Source organism: Medicago sativa, chromosome 8 (assembly GCF_051527215.1).
Source record: "Medicago sativa cultivar Bolivia chromosome 8, Bolivia_mono, whole genome shotgun sequence".
Lineage (NCBI taxonomy): Eukaryota > Viridiplantae > Streptophyta > Magnoliopsida > Fabales > Fabaceae > Medicago > Medicago sativa.
In genome coordinates, this window is record NC_140756.1 from 39,692,393 (window position 1) to 39,718,692 (window position 26,300).

At 35.3% G+C, this 26,300-nt stretch overlaps 1 protein-coding gene, 4 long non-coding RNA genes and 1 pseudogene across 6 annotated transcripts; 3 read left to right on the forward strand and 3 right to left on the reverse strand.

Annotated features, from left to right (window-relative positions):
* Positions 1–538: 538 nt before the first annotated feature.
* On the reverse strand, positions 539–1,465 carry LOC146899040 (uncharacterized). The gene is made up of 3 exons (XR_015022718.1): positions 1,271–1,465; positions 1,012–1,089; positions 539–910 (listed from the first exon to the last, which is right to left on the reverse strand). It is a non-coding gene; the product is annotated as an uncharacterized LOC146899040 (long non-coding RNA).
* Positions 1,466–1,979: 514 nt separating this feature from the next.
* Positions 1,980–24,877, forward strand: LOC146899041 (cytochrome P450 714C2-like; annotated as a pseudogene).
* On the reverse strand, positions 6,398–15,710 carry LOC146899042 (uncharacterized). Its single transcript, XM_085732812.1, has 4 exons — positions 15,389–15,710; positions 15,240–15,308; positions 6,835–6,912; positions 6,398–6,710 (listed from the first exon to the last, which is right to left on the reverse strand). Exons 1-4 carry the CDS (start codon positions 15,451–15,453, stop codon positions 6,398–6,400), a joined length of 525 nt encoding a protein of 174 aa, XP_085588938.1. The 5' UTR covers positions 15,454–15,710.
* On the forward strand, positions 7,155–9,144 carry LOC146899043 (uncharacterized). The gene is made up of 2 exons (XR_015023807.1): positions 7,155–7,423; positions 8,908–9,144. It is a non-coding gene; the product is annotated as an uncharacterized LOC146899043 (long non-coding RNA).
* Positions 13,080–15,141, forward strand: LOC146899044 (uncharacterized). The gene is made up of 2 exons (XR_015023813.1): positions 13,080–13,333; positions 14,905–15,141. It is a non-coding gene; the product is annotated as an uncharacterized LOC146899044 (long non-coding RNA).
* Positions 20,458–22,579, reverse strand: LOC146899045 (uncharacterized). 2 transcript variants are annotated; one of them, XR_015022537.1, is made up of 3 exons: positions 22,468–22,579; positions 21,061–21,192; positions 20,458–20,902 (listed from the first exon to the last, which is right to left on the reverse strand). It is a non-coding gene; the product is annotated as an uncharacterized LOC146899045 (long non-coding RNA). The 2 variants fall into 2 exon arrangements; XR_015022536.1 differs by having other exon boundaries at positions 22,459–22,557.
* Positions 24,878–26,300: the final 1,423 nt, after the last annotated feature.

Genomic DNA, 26,300 nt, shown 5'->3' on the forward strand with positions numbered 1-26,300 from the left:
TAAGCATCTTTGTATTGTACGATGCCATGCCTAGAGAGTTTTCAAACATGTGACAAAATATTTTTATAAACAATCCTGACCAAAAACAGAAAGAAAAGAAAAAAGAGTTAATGGGCTTTTAAATAGGCTAATTCAGGTTAAGGCCCAAAACTCGCTTCATCTTCTTCAAGCTTGGAATGGAGACTCCGTTTGCACTTTGCAGACATGGTGTTGAACACGTTTTCACAACTGAAATACGCATCTGAAGGCGTTGAACCCGAAATCAAACTGGCACAGCTTTATCAGAATCGAATTTAGACATGGTTCTCTGGTTCTCTGCTTTGAACGAATTCATGAGCGAATTCTCGCGAACCAATTCGCGAAAGAACTGGGAACCGGTTCGCACGAACCAATTCGCGGTTCCTGGGATGGTGCACGAATTATGTGACTATGATCCATCCATATGTATATCAATCAAACTCTTAAATCAAGTTATTGGTGACACTGCCATCACTATTTACACTCATCACACCCAGAAAAACAAACAAAACGATCAGGATGAAATAAACCGCACAGTCCAAATGAAATAAACCAAATGATTTGAAACCCAATTCTCACCTCAATGTCTCAATACAACCGCACTTTCACAAAACAAAGATTTAAACTAAGTCGGAGATAAGCTTAAAGTGTTACTGAGTGGTGTATCTAAAAACAAAGAACCTAGGTCCAACATATAGCTAATGTTGCTTCACCACACTAAACGAGGTGTGACTTTTCCAATATCTAATGTTTTTTAACCTCCTTCTTTATGTTAAGAATCTTGAAAATCAAACTCAACACCTTTAAGGCAATGACAAAAATCACGAACAAGCATAATCCTACTGAGCAACTGGGCACTTGCTCAAATCTTTCTTTATCGTTAAATTTGCACCTAAATTAACAAAAGTTTATATAGAGATATATGGAATTTTTGGGTGAAAAGAATAGTAGAATTAATTGGAGGATGATAAATTAAACGGATTGAGTACATACATTTTTGGATCAGCTGGTTCAGGCGACTTAGATTCTTCCATCGTAATGATTTGATCCCCCGTACTTTTTTCACAATCACTACAATAATGTAATTTTTTTTTTTTTTTTTTGAGAGGAACAAGCTTAACTCATTTCATTAATGATAATAGATTCAATACATGTTGGGATGATAGAATACAATAATGTATGTAGGTTCAAATGATACATATTAATAGCATATATGAGGGTAAATTAAATAATAAATAGATAGAATGAATACCTTTGTTTGATTGTCTTAGAGGACTTAGATTCTTCCATCACAATCACTTGATCTTCCATTTTTTAACAGCACTTGAGTATACTAGTGAAGAGCTCTTAGAAGTAACAATTGTAACCGTTTGCATGAGTTTATGAGTAATGGTAGCTGAGAAAGTGGAGTATCCAAGTCAAAAGTTAGATGAGATTTTTTCGAGGGTACATCTGTGCATGATTCATCCAGATCATAAATAATGAGCTATAATAGAGTGAGTCCTTATGATATTTGCTAAAATTTCTCTTAGAAAAACACTTGGTTTGGAAGATTACTATGTATATTTTATGTATTAATGTGTCTAAATACCGATTGTATATGTGTATGTATATAATATAATTAATCATGACTTTTTTTTTATTATTACAAAATACTTCAGTGATATTAATTGGAGATTTGTCCGTAAAGCCTGGCAATATCGAAATTATTAGATTAAACATCTTTATTCAGGTTCAAACCTGCGACTTTATAGTGTGTGTGAGTTTAAGTGATCTTTACCACTTCATCTATAAACAAAAAAAAAAAATTATTGGAGATTTATTTGAAAAAGAAACAATAAATATATATAATACCCCACAAGAAAATGTATATAATTTGAAAAGGGAGTACTATTTATGGACAAATTTTTGTTCAAATGAATGTGCTATGTCATCAGCGTCATGTTATTTTTCATATAAACATGATGAAGCGAGTCAATGTAATGTTATTTTCAATTAACAACATATCAAATTGAAGCACAAATATTGTTTGCTCAACTAAAACACCAAAAGAGATTATTAATTATCTTGAAGCAAGGTTTTCAAATCTGCTCAACTTTTGCTTTTTCAAATTTATTAAATAATTGATGAATATGGATTACATTATATTCAAGATACATCACTCATTTAATGAATGCGAAAAGAATGAATGTGAAAAGACAAAAACTGCTTATAAATGTGACATGAGGGAGTATATTTTAAGATGTTGGATTATTTTGACATTGAAAACTAATTTACAATGATAGGCATGTATATGCATATGCAATAGTAACAATGTTGTTTTTGCATACAATTGCTTGTAAATGTTGATTGAATATCAATGTTTTTTTAATCACGCTGAAGGCAAAGGTTGGCATGATAGTCGACTTCCACAGATATAATGATGAGATCATGGGAGACAAAATTGGAAAAAGACGGAGTTTCAGAGATTAAAGTTGACCAAGACTTGCGAAACTTATCAGGTGACATAATTGCAAGAGCTTGTTTTGGGAACAATTATGTTGAAGGAAGAAAAATATTCTCAAAGCTTAGAGAACTTCAAAACATCCTTTGCAAATTTTTTGCTGGAATTCGAGGATTTAGGTATGTTTAATCTTTATCATATTATGATTATCGTATGATGATATGAGGATAATTTTTATGTACAATTAGTGCAGTACATTTTTTACCCTAACAATTGATCAGAAGTTATCTTATATATGTCCTGCAAGATATCTAGTCTAGTTATGATTACATTTAAATATTTTTAATGAAATACATCCTCCGGTCACTATTATAAGCAAAAATCTACTTTTTAGGTTCATTCAATAAATGATGTATGTGGTCCATTAATAGTGACCGGAGGGTGTAACAATTATGTTTGATTGATAGTGTAAAAATCGAGTTAAGATCCTCTCAATTTCCTACAATAAATGGCAAAGTCCATTACTATAGTTTTGACGTATAAATATTCAATTAATGTCACATATTATAGAAATGTGTGCATTTATATCATATATTTAGTACAAAACTATAGTAATGGACATTGTCATTTATTTGTAGGAAATTGAGAGGATCTCAATTCGTAAAAATCAAATGTCTACACGCACTTATTTTCTTTATGAGGAAATCTTTACACTTATAGCACATAAAATTTAAATTCTTCCATAAAATTAAACAACTAATTTATTTTATACTCCCTCGGTTTCAAAATGAGTGTCGTTTTAGGTGTTTACACACATATTAAGAAATGCAATGATTAAGAGAAAGAGAATTGTTATTTTACCAAATTATCCTTATTAACTATTGGTTAGTTTTAAAAGTAATACTTTGTAAGTAGTGTGCAAAGTATTAATTGGAGGATACAATTGAAAAGAAAAAGTTATTATTGCATTGGAAACTGAAAGCGACACTCATTTTGAAACAATTTTTTTTTGCTAAAGCGACACTCATTTTGAAACGGAGGGAGTATATAATATTATGTTCATATTATTTGTCAAATATTATGTTCTATATTATTGCTAGTGATGATACTAATGTTCACAATGGAATCATAATTTGTTTTAAATATTTGCCAAACAAAAGCAATAGACAAATGTGGAGATTAGAGAAAGAGATAAGCTCAAAGATATCGAAGCGATATCGAAGCTCATAAAACAACGCCAAATTCATGCTCATGATGAACAAAATCTCTTACAAATGATACTTGATAGTGCAAAGAAATGTGAGAGTGGTGATAGCTTCTTACCAAACTCCAGCTCACGAGAAAGATTCATGATAGATAATTGCAAAAATATATTCTTTGCTGGATATGAGACTACTGCAATTACAACATCATGGTGCTTAATGTTGCTTGCTACACATCCAGATTGGCAAAATCGTGTTCGTGCCGAGGTGCTTAAAATTTGTGGAAATGATGGTATTATAGATGCAAATCTACTGAAAAGCATGAAAACGGTATGTTGTTACACAATCTATGTACTAATGTCTCATGTCTCAGTACATTATGTTTTGATTTAATTAGTCTATAGCTAGAGCCGACAAATGGGTCGGTCCGGCTCATTTAGGTTTGGTGGATTCAGTTATATAAATGAGTTAGATCAGTTCAACAGATAACACTTGTGTACCATAATGGTATATACCATTGTCCAATTAGAATGTGCCACGTGACACACCCTTTAAAAAAATCTATCAAATAAAGTATTTATAAAGTAACATTGGTAGGTGGCACACTCTAATTGGTCAATGGTATATATCATTGGTACCTTAATGGTACACAAGTGGAACTCGGTTCCACCCACTTGTTATTGAGTTGCATATTAGTAGGCCCGACATGCGTACTATGACAAAAATTTTCTCTTTAGGCATCTATCAATTGCTCACAAACACTTCAAATATCTTGTAAAATTGTAGCACATTTTTTAGTTCATAAGCTTTTCTTACTGACAAGTAATTTAAGATCTTGAATAAATGTGTGTACTTCCAGTTAACAATGGTGATTCAAGAGACATTGAGGCTTTATCTACCAGCATCATCGGTTGTTAGACAAGCTTTTGAAGACATTAATTTTAAAGGTATCCAAGTTCCAAAAGGAATGAATATTCAAATTCCAATGCCAATGTTGCATCAAGACGCAGAGCTTTGGGGGCATATGATGCACATAAGTTCAATCCGGAAATATCTACAAGTGTGCATTGTCATTTAACAAATAAGAGTGATTCCTATTTCAAAAAAAAAGTAAGAGTGATTCTATATCTTTCTAATGTATTCTAAAAAATGTGCATCAAATTTCAACAATCATTAACAAATTCAAACACCAACACTAAAAACTAAAACAAATCGATCACACAACATTCTCCTAACTTTTATTGGTTTTGGAGTGGAAACATATGGTTCAAAGAGGATCGAACCATACTCTTGATGTTATATGAACAATATAAAGAATTAGAGAGAACAAAAAAGGAGATTATGGTTTCAATAATACGAATGACATAAGAAAACAAAATAAGGGTTACAAACCAATATATAGTCAAACCTAAAAGAGTTAGACTAAACTTATAAATCTAATAGACCCAACAACATCAACTGAATATCTCATTATCTAACATTCACCATAATAAATCTCTAATAAAGTGAGAAGAGTCACTTTATATGAGAGGCAAATCGATAAAGTAACATGACCTCATAAATTCAAAACACTACTCTTAACTCTCAGTTTATTTAAAAAGAAGAGCATTCAAAGAGTGCACTATGCAATTAATCATCCAAAGTAGGGAAATAACACAAATAATTGCTATGGATTTCATGAATTTTTTCGAGGCTTCTAAATTGGCATTAGTGATCACTCGCCAGTTAGCAGCGACAGCTACTAAAATTATGAACATCCATACGATCAAATCGATGATAGCATGTTGTTTTTCGATTTAAAAATTATACCGAACGAAATTACTGGGTGAGTCACGACCAGGTCGCTTTCTTTAAGACGTTTCGCGGCACTACCCTAGTTTGTGCAAGGTAGACTAACAACCACGCCGTCTCCAGGATAAAACAGCCCAGATCACTGTTACGAGTATATACTGCACAGTATATAGTCGCTCGAGAATTACACCTCAAAGTATGGTTCAATCGTTTGATCGAAGCCACTCGATACGGTACGTAACCGCTCTATTCGAAACCGATGGGACAGAAAGGAGTAGAAGAAGAAGAACGATTTGTTAAAATCGAAGGGAGAAGAGAGAAAACCGCACAGGAAGCATCAACTGTGAGATTTTGGTGTGAAGAATGAGTGGGGCGAGCTCTCCTTTTATAGGCAGAGTTCGTGAGAATTACTTGGGGATTAAGTTTGCTTAATCCTTAAGCAAACGCGTTTTACGCGTGACTTGGGGATTAAGTTTGCTTAATCCTTAAGCAAACGCGTTTTACGCGTGACTTGGGGATTAAGTTTGCTTAATCCTTAAGCAAAGCAAACGCGTTTTCTTAATTGGAAATATCCGTAAGTTTCTTGGATCGGGTCGGAATGTAACACATCAATTTGTTACGTGTAACGCTTTCGTATAATGAAAAATTAATTAATTAATTTAACATTTTCAAGTGACAAAAAATATATATCAATTTTTTGACCCACGACCCAAGCCCGGCCCGTCCCGGCCGGCGGCGTCGCGCGTGATATATATATTTTGTAAGCGTTCACTCGTTCACAAAAATGGGTACCCCAAGGGCACACCCTTGGAGGTCACCCCACCCTTATATAAACACTTATTAGTTGGGGTGACTCTCCAATGTGGGACATTTTTAAGTCACAAACCCACACACTAGTTTCTCATAGTGTTTTCTTTCTTTCCAATTTTCTCACTAGAATTAACTAGTGTTCCAACATAGCAGCAGTCCGTGAAACAAGGGCCACTTCTATAACTGATATTGTACTTGAAATCAACAGCATGTATAAGACTCCAAAGATGCTACTGTTAACTGGGTGGTCTACTATTAGACCAAGTAGATATAATTGAGCCACCAAAACAAAAGCTGTGTGATAAATTGTCAAGAAAGTGTGATCTTTTGCAATGTCATCGCTATCCGTTGAAGCCTTTGAGACAGGGTAGATAATCAAGAACAAGCACAATCCTACTGAGAGACCAGCTACTTGATGAAATCTTTCTTCGTCGCTAAGTTTGTACCTATATTAACATAAGTTTATACCGGGATTTATGACTTTTTGGGTGCTTCAAGAAATTAGAAGCCCAAAAAAGAATAGTAGAATAAATTGCAGAGGATGGTAAATTAAACGGATTGAGTACATACTTTTTTCGGTTAGCTGGATCAGACGACTTAGATTCTTCCATCAGAATGATTTGATCCCCCGTGTTTTTTTCGCAATCGCTATAATAATTTATGTGTGTTTGTAACATCCCGCTCGTCAGCTAATGGAAATTTTATCTGTTAAATGTAACAGAGGACTCAGATTCAAGGACAGTGATTATGGTGAAGAATGTTAAGTACGACGGATGATATTTTTATGAAATATTGGTCAAGTATGGTCTTATGTATCAGTGTCAGGTAAACACGACTGAGACGAAGGGCATATAAGTATTTACGCACAAGGGAGTATATAAGCATGTTTGGTCACAAAATATTCATTTTCCCTTACACTTTCTCTCTCTAGGTTTTTGAGAAGAAAGTTTCTCCTCCTTCTCTCTACTTGGCCGCCCCATCCTTCCTTTCCCTAAGGCATCAAAGCTTCACAAGACATGTAAATTGGTGGATTAGCAAGCAAGAAATAAGAGGAAGCATGGATTTAAGCATGGTTTGGTGGGAAAATGGTGGATCAAGAATGAAGAGGAATCTAGGGTTTGAGCTTGGATCTTGAAGGAAAGCAAGAAAACATGATTAGGTGAGTTCCATAGATAGTTTACCTACCTTTGGTTGTGTAGATTCATGTTAGAAAGGATAGATTTATGTTTATGAGGGATTTAGGACCCTAATGTTCTTTTGAGCAATTCTTGTTGATTCCATGTTAGTTTGCCATGAAATAGGTTATTTTTAGTCAATATATTTTGTACCTCAGACCCGAAGAGCCACGCTATTAGCGAAATCTACGCTAATAGCGAAATTCTCAGGATGAGCCACGCCCCAGCTGAGCTATTAGCGTAGCTCTCTGGACTTGGCTAACTTGCTTTGGCCTGTTGGCCCAATTCAGGGTCCGTGGTGCATTCCGAAGCTTTTCTTTCAACGTTTTACAACTTTATAACCCAAAACAACATCTAGGCAATGCACATAACATCAAACGATTCTTGAAATGAAAATCATGGCAATCTTGAAATGAAAATCATGGCAATCATCTCGGGTAGCAATGAATTAAGAAAGGGATTAAAGTAGAGCCTCGATATAGCTTGTCGAGAACTAGATAGTTAAGCATAGAGTTATGCTTAGAATGTATTTATGCTAAGTGTGAAAGGTTAGATAACTATTCACAAAGAAAGATAAGCAAGCATTAAGATTACCTCTAGATGGATCGTTTAGGATCCGAGGTAAAAGAGAATTAGCATGGTTAAGTTTAACCTTCATGCATGTCACTAAGGAAGTACTTAAGAAAGAAAGAAAGAAAGAGTGTCGTGTCTTTTGTATTCCATCCAAGGATGGGTATAAAAGGTTTCCCAAGGGGAATGGGGTAAGCCGTAAGGGACCCGCACGTTCACTAAGGGAGTCCGGTGCGCTCTTGCTAAGCCTTTCACCGGTAGAAAGAGGATTTGATTTCGGAACTACTCCACCCGGAACTAATCCGTAAAATTGAATTTAGATAATTGTTTGTTCAACGCTAACTTAATCAATGAACCTAACTATGCATTGCATTAGATATGTTTACGTGTTATGTCATAGAGCCTTGGCATAAACCGTCAAGAACTAGAGAGAACATAGAAGCATATAGTCAAGAACTAGCAAGCTGGAAAGAGTCACTTTTGTGACAAGATTAAGATAGATACAATTTATTCAAGTAAGTAAGGAAGTAAGTAAAGAACGTGATACCGATGACGATCTTAGGTTTCCCCTAATCGTCCGGTTTAGATTAGTGTCATGATATGTTATGTTTAGGCCTCGATACGTAGAGCGTATTGTTGGCAATGCGGTCTTAGATTCCCCCTCGACCGCCATGACACGTATAGGAAGTGAAGCCTATAACAAGTTAAGACAAGATTATGACGGCTCTAGTATGCACTACCGTCTAAGTATGCAAGTCCCCACACACGTATAATCAACCGTCAGGTTGTAATGTAGACACGTGGTGACCGTAGGTTTTCCCTTGAGGTTGCCTATAGCCTAGGATTTAGGGGAACTCACTGAGACATTATGTCTCATTCCAATCCTTATTTGTTTCAGATAAGCAGGACGTTTATGCATGCTCGTAGCCGGATGGATATTACTTCAAGGGTTCGTTCGTACCGCTGCAGGACGTGATGGTCATCAAGGATGTATCTTTATGTATGGATGAGATGTATTGTATTATTTTTATACGAACGGGACTTGATGTAAACATTATTCATTTTGGAAAATTTTAATGTTGTATATTTTAATGTATCCAGTACTAAATTTAATGCACGTGCTAGACTTTCTAGATACGTCTGGTATGGGTGTTACATTTGGTATCAGAGCAGGTCGATTCAGACCGTGCCTTGGGTCATTAAGTTACAACTAAAGTAGTGGGACCATTGGGTTCCAGGTAAATGTTTTAGTTGTTGATGTTAGTTGAGCATGATCAACTCAATTTAGCATTCAACAATTAGAATGGATGCCTGAGAGCTGAATAGGACCCAGGAGGAATGAAGTATGTGATGAAGATGCACTGGAAAGTGTGAACTCAGAAGTAAGAACTCGGAGTGAGTAATAGTAAGGGGTTGATTGTGCCAGTAAGTGGTTGGTGAACTAAGCAAGTATAAGTGTGAATCCTCCGGGAATGTAAGGCAATGTTAAGACAGTATGTTCCGACAACGTTGGGTAAGATGATGGTGATACTTCATGTACCCGTAAGTGAAGAAGTTGGATATACATTTATATAAGCATGACCGAAAGTTCGGTAAGAGTTGTTGTTGGAACGGGTTTATGGTATTCTGGAATGTCAGAACAAGGTTACAAGATAAGGATTTAAAAGAAAGATTTGTGTTATCAAGATTGAGGCATTGATTTTCGACGTGCCAAGAATTGTATCGAAAAAGGTTGATGTTGCCATGTATATGTTATAGAATATTTCACGATGATAGGAGATAATGATGTGCATTTTATACTTGAGAATATAAATTTCATGCGAAGAATGTTTTCTGGAAAATAGAGTTGGAGAAGCTCACCAATAGCGAACCTGGAACGAAACTTCCCGTTTTTTTTTATGAAACCTACCAGTTCGTTCCTATGGTTTGCAATGACTATTGGGGAGATGTCTTCACAATAATCTTTTATGTGACGAAAATCTTCTATGACATCAAGTAATGAATGCATATCATACCCTAGTATTTTCAAGGAAAAAGGCATGGGCAACTATCAATGAAACCGATACGGTTTAAGGTAGCTTTGGGAATTAGTGTATTAAGAGTCCAGAATGAGTCAGGATCAAGAGTATAGACGTTTCGGTATTTAGAAGGAAGTCACAGATGTATATGCATGAGGTATGAAGTAAGAAGTTAAAGTGGTGCAGAGTTATGATGAACAAGATATTAGTTTCTAATGTGCCGTGAATTGAATCGATTGATGTTAATGCTTGCCATGCAAAAGTTATAGAAATGTTTTTAAGATGAATGGAAGGAATGATGTGCACTAGAGTACTTGAGGAAGTAAGATTTTTATGTAAAATACGATTTTTAGAAAACTGAGTTGAAGAAAATACGCCAATAGCGTAAATTTCGCTAATAGCGAAATTACTCCAGAGAATTTCGCTAATAGCGAACCTGGGGAGAAAATTTTCAGTTTTTCTGAAAATTGTCATTTCGTCTCCAGGGTCAGTAGTAGCTATTGGGGGTTGTTTTCACAATTTTTTTTATGCAACAAACACTCTTTACAACATCAAGTATCGAATGCACATCGCCCCCTATGATTTCTAAGGAAGAAAATGCATGGACAAGTATTAACGGAAACAATCCGATTTGAGGTAACATTGGGAGTTAATGACATGTGGCAAGAGCTAGCGAAGAGCTTGGTCAAGAGCTTTAAGGTTTCGGTTTATGGAACGGATAAGGTGAATGCAAAGTCATGAGATGGAAAGTAAATGGTAAAGATTTATATGAGGACATGAGTTTCACGGATTTTATGAAGTTATGAGTACCCCTCGGACCTAGGTTTTTGCTTGATCGACTTGCTAAGGCTCGTTATGATAATGAATTCTAAAGTTTGCCAAAATTTTGAAAATGAATACATACATATGGGTGATTGGAAATGGCGTTCCTGAATTTAAAAGAAATTTTTGCAGGTACCGGTTGTTACGACTCACGTAGAGTGGGCTAAACTCACCGGAACTAAGGTTGGATGACACAGTTGTATTGTCAACATATTCCGCGATTTTAGAGCAACGACTGGGGCCAAACTTATTACGTTTTATATAAAGAGAAATCGTCAATGCCAATGACCCATGTGTTAAATTATGATGTTTTCTTAAAGAAAGAAATTAACGAGCAAGCATTAGTTGATTACGCAAAACATAGTATGCGAGCATATAAGGATACAATGAAGCAAGATCAAGAGAGGTATGTAAGAGTATGTGCTATGATAAGAGAAATACATGTAAGAGTCGAAAGGTTCCTTCTTGTGACTCAAAGTAATGATTGAATTTTCAAGTGTGGAACCGATATTAAAGAAGAAGTGTTATGCAGAAGAAGGTAACAATATGTGATCGTAACCGGATATGATGTTTTGAAGATTCAAGTTTATTGTCCTTAGAACTTGGAAATGAGATATTGTTATGAGGGTCAAGTATCCTATATGATTTATGATATGCAATTATGTGAGTCTCCAAGATATGTATGTAAGTCAAGAAAGAATAAGAAAGAAGCTACTTTTGAAGTCAAGAATTTCATTATGAATAGAGATATAAATCATGAGTTATGCACGATGAAGTGCACACCCTCTTATGTCAAACTTGTTAAATGGTCACGATACTTGCTATGAAGATTTCAAACTATGTTTTAAAAACTCTAAAACTTAAAAAGGGGTATTGAGGGACTTGGAAACGAATTTTTTTTTTTTTTAACATGACATTTTTCACAAAATTCTTTTAAAAAAATTATGTCTCTAATCGTTCCAAGGATCCGAATACTCATGTTCAGGAAACTTCTTGAAGCAATATGTTAGAATGAGTATCGTCATTATTTAACAAGAAGCGACACTTGAAGGTATGCGAGTGCTATGGAAATGTAAGATGTGTTGAAGTAAACAACAAAGTTTTTTTCGATAGGTTTCATGAGGTATACAAGATTATGCTGGGAGTATTCAAATGCGAGAGGTTTAAATCGGAAGTTTTAAGAGCATGTAAGCTACAAGATGGATTGATGAATGTCATATGTATCGGCGTATTTAATTTCACCTCTCCATGACAAGTTATATGAGTTACCCATGAATTCGGGTGCAATAAGAATGATAATGAAATCGGAAAGTTTCTTAAGACTCTGAAAAGAGATTCGTAGAATCGACAAGATTAGTAATGTAAGAAAGAGGCACATGTGTATCAAGGTACAGTAAGTAAAATGATGTAAGAATTATGTGTTTACACGATAAGATGTTTTATGTTTCAAGCAAGCACTGCAGGGCGAACCTAGATTCCATGAGGACCCAGTTAAAAGGCAAATCCTGAGTGTTCTAGTTATGATAAGTTACTTATATGGATGATTTACATTAGGCGGATGTAATATGGAGCTGAGATAATAAGCCCAGGTTATCACAAGGATAGGTTATGATCAAGATGATTCGAATTAGGCCAAGTTTATGAAAGAGTTAAATTTTCACCATACGAGAACTACTTTAAGATATTATGCTTTGAACTCAGTAAATGTCAAGCGGGTAAGATCCGAGTCTGAGACAATAAGTTATGTGTGGCAAGGTAAGTTCTGAATCATGATATGCTAAGAAGACTCTAAGTTTGAGTGATATTAAGATCAACAAGGCTATGTTCAGTTACATGCGGGTTAAGAAACAAGATGAGAACATGATGCGATGAACCCTTCAGATATGTATGAATGGAAAACGTTTGGCTCAGACCATAGATGGTAAGTTTTTGGTCATGATGATTGGTAGTCGATCTCTAAATTTCGAGGACGAAATTTTTTAAGGGGGGTAGAGTGTAACATCCCGCTCGTCAGCTAATGGAAATTTTATCTGTTAAATGTAACAAAGGACTCAGATTCAAGGACAGTGATTATGGTGAAGAATGTTAAGTACGACGGATGATATTTTTATGAAATATTGGTCAAGTATGGTCTTATGTATCAGTGTCAGGTAAACACGACTGAGACGAAGGGCATATAAGTGTTTACGCACAAGGGAGTATATAAGCATGTTTGGTCACAAAATATTCATTTTCCCTTACACTTTCTCTCTCTAGGTTTTTGAGAAGAAAGTTTCTCCTCCTTCTCTCTACTTGGCCGCCCCATCCTTCCTTTCCCTAAGGCATCAAAGCTTCACAAGACATGTAAATTGGTGGATTAGCAAGCAAGAAATAAGAGGAAGCATGGATTTAAGCATGGTTTGGTGGGAAAATGGTGGATCAAGAATGAAGAGGAATCTAGGGTTTGAGCTTGGATCTTGAAGGAAAGCAAGAAAACATGATTAGGTGAGTTCCATAGATAGTTTACCTACCTTTGGTTGTGTAGATTCATGTTAGAAAGGATAGATTTATGTTTATGAGGGATTTAGGACCCTAATGTTCTTTTGAGCAATTCTTGTTGATTCCATGTTAGTTTGCCATGAAATAGGTTATTTTTAGTCAATATATGTTGCTGGATGATTATGGTGCATTGCAGGATCAAACCGGACAAGTTTTGGGTCAAAACTGGAAATTTTGTACCTCAGACCCGAAGAGCCACGCTATTAGCGAAATCTACGCTAATAGCGAAATTCTCAGGATGAGCCACGCCCCAGCTGAGCTATTAGCGTAGCTCTCTGGACTTGGCCAACTTGCTTCGGCCTGTTGGCCCAGTTCAGGGTCCGTGGTGCATTCCGAAGCTTTTCTTTCAACGTTTTACAACTTTATAACCCAAAACAACATCTAGGCAATGCACATAACATCAAACGATTCTTGAAATGAAAATCATGGCAATCTTAACATGAATGGCAAGAGTGAATTAAGAGAGTTTAAGCCGATATTACTCGGGTAGCAATGAATTAAGAAAGGGACTAAAGTAGAGCCTCGATATAGCTTGTCGAGAACTAGATAGTTAAGCATAGAGTTATGCTTAGAATGTATTTATTCTAAGTGTGAAAGGTTAGATAACTATTCACAAAGAAAGATAAGCAAGCATTAAGATTACCTCTAGATGGATCGTTTAGGATCCGAGGTAAAAGAGAATTAGCATGGTTAAGTTTAACCTTCATGCATGTCACTAAGGAAGTACTTAAGAAAGAAAGAAAGAAAGAGTGTCGTGTCTTTTGTATTCCATCCAAGGATGGGTATAAAAGGTTTCCCAAGGGGAATGGGGTAAGCCGTAAGGGACCCGCACGTTCACTAAGGGAGTCCGGTGCGCTCTTGCTAAGCCTTTCACCGGTAGAAAGAGGATTTGATTTCGGAACTACTCCACCCGGAACTAATCCGTAAAATTGAATTTAGATAATTGTTTGTTCAACGCTAACTTAATCAATGAACCTAACTATGCATTGCATTAGATATGTTTACGTGTTATGTCATAGAGCCTTGGCATAAACCGTCAAGAACTAGAGAGAACATAGAAGCATATAGTCAAGAACTAGCAAGCTGGAAAGAGTCACTTTTGTGACAAGATTAAGATAGATACAATTTAGTCAAGTAAGTAAGGAAGTAAGTAAAGAACGTGATACCGATGACGATCTTAGGTTTCCCCTAATCGTCCGGTTTAGATTAGTGTCATGATATGTTATGTTTAGGCCTCGATACGTAGAGCGTATTCTTGGCAATGCGGTCTTAGATTCCCCCTCGACCGCCATGACACGTATAGGAAGTGAAGCCTATAACAAGTTAAGACAAGATTATGACGGCTCTAGTATGCACTACCGTCTAAGTATGCAAGTCCCCACACACGTATAATCAACCGTCAGGTTGTAATGTAGACACGTGGTGACCGTAGGTTTTCCCTTGAGGTTGCCTATAGCCTAGGATTTAGGGGAACTCACTGAGACATTATGTCTCATTCCAATCCTTATTTGTTTCAGATAAGCAGGACGTTTATGCATGCTCGTAGCCGGATGGATATTACTTCAAGGGTTCGTTCGTACCGCTGCAGGACGTGATGGTCATCAAGGATGTATCTTTATGTATGGATGAGATGTATTGTATTATTTTTATACGAACGGGACTTGATGTAAACATTATTCATTTTGGAAAATTTTAATGTTGTATATTTTAATGTATCCAGTACTAAATTTAATGCACGTGCTAGACTTTCTAGATACGTCTGGTATGGGTGTTACAGTGTTCATGTGATACAAATTAAAAGCAAGGAAAAAAAAACATATACGAGGGTAAATTAAACCGACCAAATATGTACCTAGTTGGATCAGACGACTTAGATTCTTCCATCGTAATGATTTGATCCCCCGTGTTTTTTTCACAATGGCTACAATAATGTATATGTTCATATGATACATATTAATAACATATATGAGGGTAAATGAAATAAATAGATAGAATGAATACCTTTGTTTAACTGTCTTAGAGGACTTACATTCTTCCATCACAATCACTATCACTTGATCTTCCATTGTTTAACAGCACTAGAGTATACCAGTAGAGAGCTTTCAGAAGTAACAGTTTTAGGTTTGTATGAGTTTATGAGCAATGGTTGCTGAGAAAGTGGAGTATCCAAGTCAAAAGTTAGATGAGATTTTTTCGAGGGTACAACTTTGCATGATTCATTCAGATCATAAATAATGAGCTTTAATAGACCAAGTCCTTATGACATTTGCTAAAATTTCTCTCAGAAAAACACTTGGTTTGGAAGATTACGATGTCTATTTTATGTATTAATGTGTCTAACATACCGATCGTATATGTATATAATTAATCTTGACTTCTTTTTTTCATATTCCAAAATACTTTGGTGATATTAATTGGAGATTTGTCCGTAAATTCTAGCTCAACTGGTAATGTCGAAATTGTTAAATTTGTTAAATATCATGCTTAGGACTGCTGATGTGAAGACTTTTATGTATTATGTGTTGGTTATTTTATTTTAGTAACTGCTGTTCAGTTTTCTTTAATTAATTGTGTTGTATTGTGGTAGTTATTGGAAGTTTTTAGTATTGTCAAACTATGTAAAACATAGTGTGTGTTCTGTTTTTTTTTTTTATCAGACAAATTATATGAATGAAAGCAGTTATTTCTCCTTTGTCTTGTTCATTTCCTGCAACTGTTTTCTTGTTCAATTAACAACAATTGGTATCTAGAGCCCTATTCTAAGGGATCTGTGTGAGTTTAACGTCATGGAAACCAACTTTGGCCGACGGTGTTCGACGGAAGTAACTACCAACTTTGGGCAGTGCGTATGGAGGCATATTTGGAAGCTTTGGATTTGTGGGAAGCAGTGGAAGAAGATTATGAAATTCCTGTACTTCCAAACAATCCCACCATGGCACAAATAAAAATGCAAAAGGAAAAAAATACAAAGAAGGCAAAGGCAAAGGCCTGCTTGTTTGCTGCTGTCTCAACCACTATTTTCACAAGAATCATGTCCTTGAAATCAGCAAAGGAGATATGGGATTATCTCAAGAAAGAATATGAAGGTGATGAAATAATTAAAGGCATGCAAGTCCTGAACCTGATCCGGGAATTCGAACTCCAAAGAATGAAGGATTCTGAGACGATTCAAGATTACTCTGACAAACTTCTCAATATTGCAAAAAATGTGAGACTTTTGGGATCAGAATTCTCAGACTCAAGAATTGTTGAAAAAATTCTTGTAACGGTACCCGAAAGATATGAAGCAACCATCACTACTTTGGAGAATACCAAAGATTTCTCAAAAATTTCTTTGGCAGAATTGCTTAATGCATTGAAGGCACAAGAACATAGAAGATTGATGAGAGAGGAAACAACACTTGAAGGAGCATTAACAGCCAAGCAGGATAATGTGGGATCAACATCAGCCAATGCAACAGAAAAGAATGTAAGTCGAAGAAAATCTTATCCTCCATGTCAACATTGTGGAAAGAAAGGCCATCCACCCTTTAGATGTTGGAGAAGACCTGATGCTAAGTGTACCAAGTGTAATCAAATGGGACATGAAGTTGTTATTTGTAAAAATAGGAATCAACAACATAATGATGAGGCAAAGGTTGTTGATCAAGAGGAAGAGGAGGATCACTTATTCGTTGCAACATGTTTCTCTAGCATCGAATCAAGTGAGAATTAGCTGATTGATAGTGGTTGTACCAACCACATGACACATAACAAAGATTTATTCAGGGAACTAAGCAATGCAAACTCAACAAAAGTTCGGGTTGGAAATGGCAATTACATTGCTGTGAAAGGAAAAGGAACAATAGCAATCTCAACCTATTCAGGTACAAAGTTAATTTCTGATGTGTTGTACGTCCCTGAAATTGATCAGAATTTGTTAAGTGTTGGGCAATTAATTGAAAGAGGTTATAAAGTGTTGTTTGAAAATGAAAGCTGCTTGATTAAAGATAGTGATGGCAAAGACATTTTCAAAGTAAAAATGAGAGGAAAAAGTTTTGCTCTAAATCCATTGGAGGAGGAGCAAATTGCTTTTCAAATGAAAGAAAATGTCACAGACTTATGGCACAAAAGGCTCGGACATTATCATCATCAAGGTCTGCTGCAGTTGAAATCCAAGGAGATGGCAAATGACATTCCAGAACTTGATGACCATATTTCAAATTGCAAGGCTTGTCAGTTTGGAAAGCAAAGCAGGAAACCATTTCCAAAGACAACTTGGAGAGCAACAAAGAAGTTGCAATTAATTCATACTGACATTGCAGGCCCACAAAGAACATATTCTTTGAATGGTAGTCTTTATTATGCTATATTCATTGATGATTTTACTCGTATGTGTTGGATCTTCTTTCTGAAGCACAAGTCAGAGGTAGCACAAGTATTTTGGAAATTCAAAGCAAGAGTGGAGAATGAAAGTGGTTGTAAAATTCAAGCTCTCAGATCAGACAATGGCAAAAAGTATACTTCTGAAGCATTTGATCGATTCTGTGATGACGCTGGCATTCATCATCAGTTGACTGTTCCATACACTCCACAACAAAATGGAGTTAGTGAAAGAAGAAACAGATTTATATTAGAGATGACCCGATGTATGCTGCATGAGAAGAACTTGCCAAAGCAATTTTGGGCGGAATCGGCAAACAATGCTGTTTATTTGCAAAATAGGCTTCCTACAAGAGAAGTAAAGGATAAGACGCCATTTGAGGCTTGGTATGGTTATAAACCCTCCCTGAATTTCCTTAAAATATTTGGATGTTTGTGCTTTACTCATGTTCCACAAATCAAGAGAGATAAACTAGACAAAAGAGCTCTACCAGGCATTTTTATTAGCTACAGCTCCGTTGCAAAAGCTTATAAAATTTTCCAGCCACAAAATGGTAAAATTATTGTAAGTAGAGATGTGCATTTTATGGAAGATGAAGAGTGGAACTGGGATGACACAAAGGAGATGGAGGTAATTTCTAAAAATCCAAAACTCCAGATTGATGAGAACATTGAAGATTGGGAAAATGAAATGGTAGATGACGTTCCTGTCAGGGGAACAAGATTACTTTCTGATGTTTATCAAAGATGCAACATTGCTGTTTGTGAGCCTGCTGGTTTTGAAGAAGCAAAACTTGATAAAAATTGGATGGTTGCAATGGAGGAGGAGTTACACATGATTGAGAAAAATAATACAAGGCAGCTTGTTGACAGACCTCAAGATAGGAAAGTCATTGGCGTCAAGTGGGTTTTCAAAACTAAGCTCAATGCTGATGGCTCTATCAACAAGTTCAAGGCAAGGCTAGTTGTTAAAGGTTATGCTCAGATTTTTGGAGTGGACTACTCTGATACATTTGCGCCAGTGGCCAGGCTAGACACCATCAGGATGCTACTTGCTGTTGCAGCCCAAAAGGGTTGGAAAGTATACCAGTTGGATGTTAAATCAGCTTTTTTAAATGGTTTCTTGCAAGAAGAAATTTATGTTGAACAGCCTGAAGGCTTTATGAAGAAAGGGGAAGAAGACAAGGTTTATCTTCTTAAGAAGGCTCTTTATGGATTGAAGCAGGCACCAAGAGCTTGGTACAGCAGAATTGATAATCATCTGCTGACTTTGGGCTTTGTGAAAAGCTTGTCTGAGTCTACCCTTTACATCAAACACAATGAGGTTGATATTCTTGTTGTTTCTCTCTATGTTGATGATATTTTGGTAACAGGAAATAATGCAACATTGATTAATGAATTTAAATTGGAAATGATGAAGGAATTTGAGATAACAGATCTTGGATTAATGACTTATTTTCTTGGAATGGAAATCAAGCAAAGCAAGGATGAAATTTTCATTTGTCAAAAGAAATACGCAAAAGAAATTTTGAAAAAGTTTAAACTTGAAGAATGCAGAGAAATGAGCACTCCAATGAATTCAAAAGAGAAGCTTTGCAAAGAAGATGGAACTGAAAAGATTGATCAAGCATATTTTAGAAGTCTGATCGGTTGTTTGATGTATCTGACAGCCACACAGCCTGATATTTTGAATGCGGTAAGCATTTTGTCTCGGTTTATGCATTGTGCAAGTGAATGTCATCTCAAGGCAGCAAAGAGGGTGCTTAGATATGTGAAAGGAACATGTGATTTTGGCATTAAATTTACCAAAAGCAATGAATTCAAGCTGATTGGTTTTTCAGACAGCGATTGGGGAGGTTCTGCTGATGATATGAAAAGCACTTCTGGCTATTGTTTCACACTTGGTTCTAGTGTTTTCTCTTGGAGTTCGAAAAAACAAGAAACAGTGGCTCAATCAACTGCTGAAGCGGAGTTTATTGCTGCAACGGCTGCTGTTAATCAAGCTATGTGGCTGAGAAAGATATTGAGTGACCTTCATCTTGACCACAAAGAAGCCACTAAGATCTTTGTTGATAATCAAGCTGCAATAGCTATTTCTCATAATCCAGTTTTTCACGGAAAAACCAAGCATTTCAACATCAAATTGTTTTTCTTGAGGGAAGTGCAGAAGGATGGTGTCATTACTCTTGTTTATTGCAAAACAGAAGAGCAAAATGCTGATATCTTAACAAAGCCCTTATCAACTATCAAGTTTGAAGATATGAGATCAAAGCTTGGTGTTTGCAGCTCCTAAAGCAAGGAGGAGTGTTAAATATCATGCTTAGGACTGCTGATGTGAAGACTTTTATGTATTATGTGTTGGTTATTTTATTTTAGTAACTGCTGTTCAGTTTTCTTTAATTAATTGTGTTGTATTGTGGTAGTTATTGGAAGTTTTTAGTATTGTCAAACTATGTAAAACATAGTGTGTGTTCTGTTTGTTTTTTTTTATCAGACAAATTATATGAATGAAAGCAGTTATTTCTCCTTTGTCTTGTTCATTTCCTGCAACTGTTTTCTTGTTCAATTAACAACAAAATTGAACATTTTTACTCATGTTCAAATATGCGATTTTGTAGTGTGTGTGAGTTTTACTGATCTTTACCACTTTATCTACGTACAAAAAAATATATTAATTGGAGATTTATTTGAAAAAGAAACAATAAATGTATATAATACCCCTCAAGAAAGGGATCTTGATCTTGAAGCAAGGTTTTCAAATGCTACTAAAACCAAAAAACAAGACATAAAACAGAAACAATTTAAGTAGCATGTTCAATGCAAACTTTATCATAAACTTCAATGGAACATTTATTCAAAGGTTAATAATTGTAAGAAATGTTTAGAAGTTCAGAGCTAAGTTTTGTAGGATTGGAGAGCATGACCATGTGATCTGAACCCTCATTCATTTTCACTTTAGCATATGGACCAGTTGTCTCAATTATCCACTCTTGAAAATCTTTTGTTTGCAAATTGTCATTTTCAGAGATGATGAAGATTTTAGGCACCATTCCACTGGTTTTCATTTGTAACAGTTGTTTGTTTCATCAATAAATCAGCATCGCTCAAAAAGGGAGGTAAAGGTCTCACTAGAGATAAAGCAAATGTCAAATCCTGCATATAGAAATTGAATTTGATTTAATTAAGTATTAATAATAATGAATATAAATCATATTTATATTATAGATAGCACAAACTTTAGCTAAAATCAAATCAAAATACGTAATATGAATTTGATTTTTCTATTTTTTCCAATTGATAAAACTATTTACTTGAGATGGTGATAATTGGTACATTCTGGATGTTAACAAATCGAGTCCGTCAGACGAGAGGATTGGAGCTTTGTCCGGCACGTCGATGATGAAATTTTGTTTGTCCAAAGCTGAGCCCACTCTTCTCCTTCGCTACATGTTCCGCACACCAAAAAAATTCATCAAATCGCAGTTAAATGCACAAGAGTAATTGTTTTTCCTGTTGACGAAGCGATAAACACACCCTAAATTCACACATACAACTGTGAGCTCACGTCGTGGATTCGAACCTAAATAGAAGTGTTTAGTCTAACAATATCTTCATTACTCATTGAACTAGGTCTAAGCTACTAATGATGCATTTTATAGTAAGTTTGTACCGTTAAACAAACACCTCGTAGTGGTACACTTCAATTTAAATCAATATTTTTTTTTTGTTGTTGAAATAATACAGCCCATTGCACAAATAAAACAACATCAAAATAAATTAGGTAAAATAACAGAAAAAAGCATACGGAGTACCACACTTCATACTCTTAAACTGAGTAATCATTTATTTGAAATAAAACTAGTTTGAGAATGAAATAAAACTAGTGAAAGAAAACCAAAGCTCCTGTTATACAATGTTATACAATTTTCATCGCTTAACTCCATCCTTGAATCAACTACCTCTCTTTCTTCGTTATTTAGAGATACATTGGGTTGTCCATTTGCGTGCTACGACTTTCAATTTCTCCTATTTGCGTGCCACGACTTTCAATTTCTCTTACTTTGATTACTAATTCTAATACTTGACGTTCTCTGCCAGGTACATCAAGTGCAACCAATATCCCACCATAAAAACATTGAAATGGCTTAAAGCCCTCAGAAAGCATTAAATTGAACAGATGTAACGCAGCATCGACGTTGTTGGATGCTATAGATGACCTAACCAGAGTGGTATATGACTTGATAGCAGCATTATCAGAACAATCGGTTTGTAACATTTCAACAAACAACTTGGTAGCCTCATCAAATCTTTGCAATTTGTAATACTTATAGATGAGTAAAGTAAAGAAATTGTCAGAGAAATCAATTCCTAACTTAACCTTTAAACCCCAAAGTTGGTACACTTGGGGTGACATGGCATCCTTTGTTTTACAAAAGGAATTCAGAACCTCATTAAAGGTGGACTCATCAAGATAATGAGGGATACTTAACATGAGTCTAAGAACGTGTGAAATATTGGTAATGTCATTCAAACGGGATAGATGACAAAGTGAAGTTTTGAAAGTGGTAAAATCTGGGGATTTCATTTGCTTGAAAACACATAAAGCAATATTGGATTGAGAAGTTCTAAACAGCGAATCCATAAATAAATTTGAAGCAAAGGTATTAGGAACAAACCCTAGAAATTGAAATAAGCATCAATGAGCATACCGTGTTTACCTGCATGCGAAAAAACCCTTAACAAGAGTAAACAAGATTCGGAGGTTGTGTTAAGATAATCAATGGAACCAAGAGATTGTAACTCTGTGAAGTGATAGTATTTTCAACTGATTTAAAACGGCGAGTGAGTCTATTTGTAAGTGTATATTGAGGTAAGAAAGATTTGCTTGTGAGCAATTAGAGGTTATTATAGAGGAATTTTCAAATTAGCTGTAGGCTTGAGCTTTTCTCAGAATTATCTAGATTGTTTAAAACAAACTCATTTTTTTAAGCCAAAACAAACACCTTGGACATGTTGGAAAAGTATAATTATGTGCTAATATGTATCCCTCAATATATGTATACGATGAAGAATCATCAACGCCAATGATCCGTGTGTTAATTTACGAAGTTTTCTTTAAAAGACAAATCAACGAGCAAGCATTAGTATGATTAAGCAAAGCATAACATGCGAGCATATGAAGATGTAATGATGTATGTTCAAGTAAGGCATGTATGAGTAAGTGATGAGTCTACCATGGGAAATCTTAAGGATGTACATTATGAGTCGAGATTACTCAGGAACAAGTTTTAGTATAGTATGGATATGTCAGGAGGTAAGCCCAACCAGTAAATATGTAAGGTCTATCCACAAGGAAAGTATTATAAGTATATGATAAGTTTATTATGAGATTCGATCTTACAAGGAAGTGAAAAGTGCAATATTACGGCGTTAGTTGCAACATGGAAGGTCTTTAGAAGATAGTAATCATATGGCAAATGGGAGTGTAGAGTTTCACTCGTCTCAACGGATTAAGGTATTGGTTAAAGCCAACATGTGGGAATTAGAGTGGCGCAACGGATTTGATTGGTAAGGTCTTTGACGGTATCCATGGAGCCATAAGTATGATAGTAAGAAGTGTTATGAGACGAGTAAGGAGTTCTCGAAACGTCAAGTAAGTAATGAGACTTATACAGTCAGTGAAAGATATGGTAAATGTAGTAATCGGGTTGTCTAATTGGTGATGTCGGATACGCGCAAGAACCGTTAGTCGGTTATGAAAGAGTATATGCTATAATAAGAGGAATACATGTAAGATTCGGAAGGTTTCTTCTTGCGACTCAAAGTAATGATCAAGTTAACAAGAGTGATAACTGGTATTCGAATATGGTGTTATGATGATTCAAGTTCAGTGTTTTAGGAATAAAGGAACGAGACATTGTCATGTGGGTCAAGGATCCTACATGATTTATGTTATGCGGTAATGTGCATCTCTGAGATATACATATAAGTTAAGAAGGAATATGAAAGAAACCTACTTTTAAAGTTTGAGGATTTTAGCATGAAAGGAAATACGATTCATGAGTTATGTACGATAAGGTTCATACCCACAAGATACGATTGAAAACTAGTTCACGTATCTAGTTAAATATTCTTGAAAAAATCAAGGACTCGATTACATATATTTTTAGTTCAAGGTTCTATTTCAAGATTCACATGAGATATACATATAAGTTAAGAAGGAATATGAAAGAAACCTACTTTTAAAGTTTGAGGATTTTAGCACGAAAGGAAATACGATTCATGAGTTATGTACGATAAGGTTCATACCCACAGGATACGATTGAAAACTAGTTCACGTATCTAGTAAAATATTCTTGAAAAAATCAAGGACTCGATTACAGATATTTTTAGTTCAAGGTTCTATTTCAAGATTCACAAATAGTTCAATGACTACTAAATAATTACACCTAATCTTTTGTGCAAAATAATTTTATAAAAACTTTATACGTTATAGGAATTAAAAAGTGCTGCATAGAGTTGGGAAAAAATATATGAAGGAACAACAACAAATTACTCATAAAATATTCAAGAAATTCAAAGATCTTGAATAAAAATGTGTACTTGCAGTTAACAATGGTGATTCAAGAGACATTGAGGCTTTATCCAGCAGCATCGGTTGTTAGACAAGCTTTTGAAGACATTAATTTCAAAGGTATCCAAGTTCCAAAAGGAATGAATATTCAAATTCCAATGCCAATATTGCATCAAGACCCAGAGCTTTGGGGACATGATGCACATAAGTTCAATCCAGAAAGATTTGCAAATGGAGTGCATGGAGCATGCAAGATTCCACAAGTTTACATGCCATTTCGAATGGGACCTCGTGTATGTTTAGGACAGCATCTAGCAATGGTTGAATTGAAGGTGATCTTGTCTCTCATTTTGTTGAAGTTTTAATTCTCTTTATCACCAAGTTATTGTCATTCACCTTCCTTCCACATGCTTATAGAACCTGGCCATGGAGTTGTTCTTCACATGACAAGAATCTAATAACCAAAGTAAAACTAAAAGGATTTTCTCATTTTTGTTTGGGTTTTCAGTTTTCATTCGAGGGTTGATTTAATAATGATACAATATACACATATGTCAATGATGTATCAGTTCAATTCAATGGTACGAGTTTGACTTTGCAATTTTAAATGGATGTAGTTCAAATTATCTTGAAGACCGTGATAAAATGATTATGAGTGTCATTTTATAGAATAATAATTTCTTATCTTCCAAAAAAGGTTATTGTAATCAACTACTCCCTCCGGTCCTATTTATAAGAAAAAGTTGATTTTTTAGATACATTGAATAACTTATGTATTTAGTCAAGAATCTAAACCAAATACATAATTTATTCAATGTATCTAAAAAGTCATTTGTTTCTTATAAATAGGACCGGAGGGAGTAATATTTAAACCCCAAAAAAACAATTACATTTGGACACCGCAAACTTTTCAACCTTTGTTCAACACTTTAATATCTTTTCATTTTTCTATCACATCACCAAAACACACACATATATATCACTCGTGTATACCGTCCTTTAATTTATTACAATGAGTTTTGCTACAATGTGGGATGATTGGTACTCCCATATTGGCTTGCCAACTACCGTGCAAAATCTCATTGAACTCTTCTTCAATTTGCCAATCATTTTAGACTTTGAAAGTGCGTCTTTGTCTATTTGGTCACACCATTAGTTCACGTTCCAAAAGAATGGGATAATGATCCAATGCAAGCACCACTAAATTTTCTAACTTTTGCTTACAGAAATAGTTGGAACCATTCTTTATTTGCCAAAGCTTTACCAAGTCTTTCTTCCACTTTGCGGGTACCCAAACTCTTAAACCAAGTGAAAGGGTATCCATCCCATAGTCACACGGTTCGGCATTCGCTTCGATACGTGGTACGAATTCGGGTACGCGGTTCGCGATTTTCAAATAACTAGGTACGTGGAGGGTATACAGAGTCGGAACGCTGTTTGAGTTCATGGTATGTTCAAATATAATAATCGGTACGTTACTAATGAAAAAAATAATTTAATTAACAAAAATAACAATAAATAACTCTCTTTTTCAATAAAATAAATAAGCATCTTTCTTAATTATGCTTGTATATGTATTGTACGATGCCATGCCTCTCCTTGAAAAAAGAAAACAATAAATAACTCTTTTTTTCAATAAAATAAATAAGCATCTTTGTATTGTACGATGCCATGCCTAGAGAGTTTTCAAACATGTGACAAAATATTTTTATAAACAATCCTGACCAAAAACAGAAAGAAAAGAAAAAAGAGTTAATGGGCTTTTAAATAGGCTAATTCAGGTTAAGGCCCAAAACTCGCTTCATCTTCTTCAAGCTTGGAATGGAGACTCCGTTTGCACTTTGCAGACATGGTGTTGAACACGTTTTCACAACTGAAATACGCATCTGAAGGCGTTGAACCCGAAATCAAACTGGCACAGCTTTATCAGAATCGAATTTAGACATGGTTCTCTGGTTCTCTGCTTTGAACGAATTC

Bases quoted from the DNA above. Each gene is read 5' to 3' on its own strand.
- LOC146899042 (XM_085732812.1), bottom strand. From the start codon at position 15,453: ATGGAAGATCAAGTGATAGTGATTGTGATGGAAGAATGTAAGTCCTCT. The intron at 6,913-15,239 runs GTACATATTTGG...AAATTATTATAG, and splicing joins AAGTCGTCTGATCCAACTAG to CGATTGCGAAAAAAACACGG. The intron at 6,711-6,834 runs GTATGTACTCAA...ATGTTAATATAG, and splicing joins GATCCAGCTAACCGAAAAAA to GTACAAACTTAGCGACGAAG.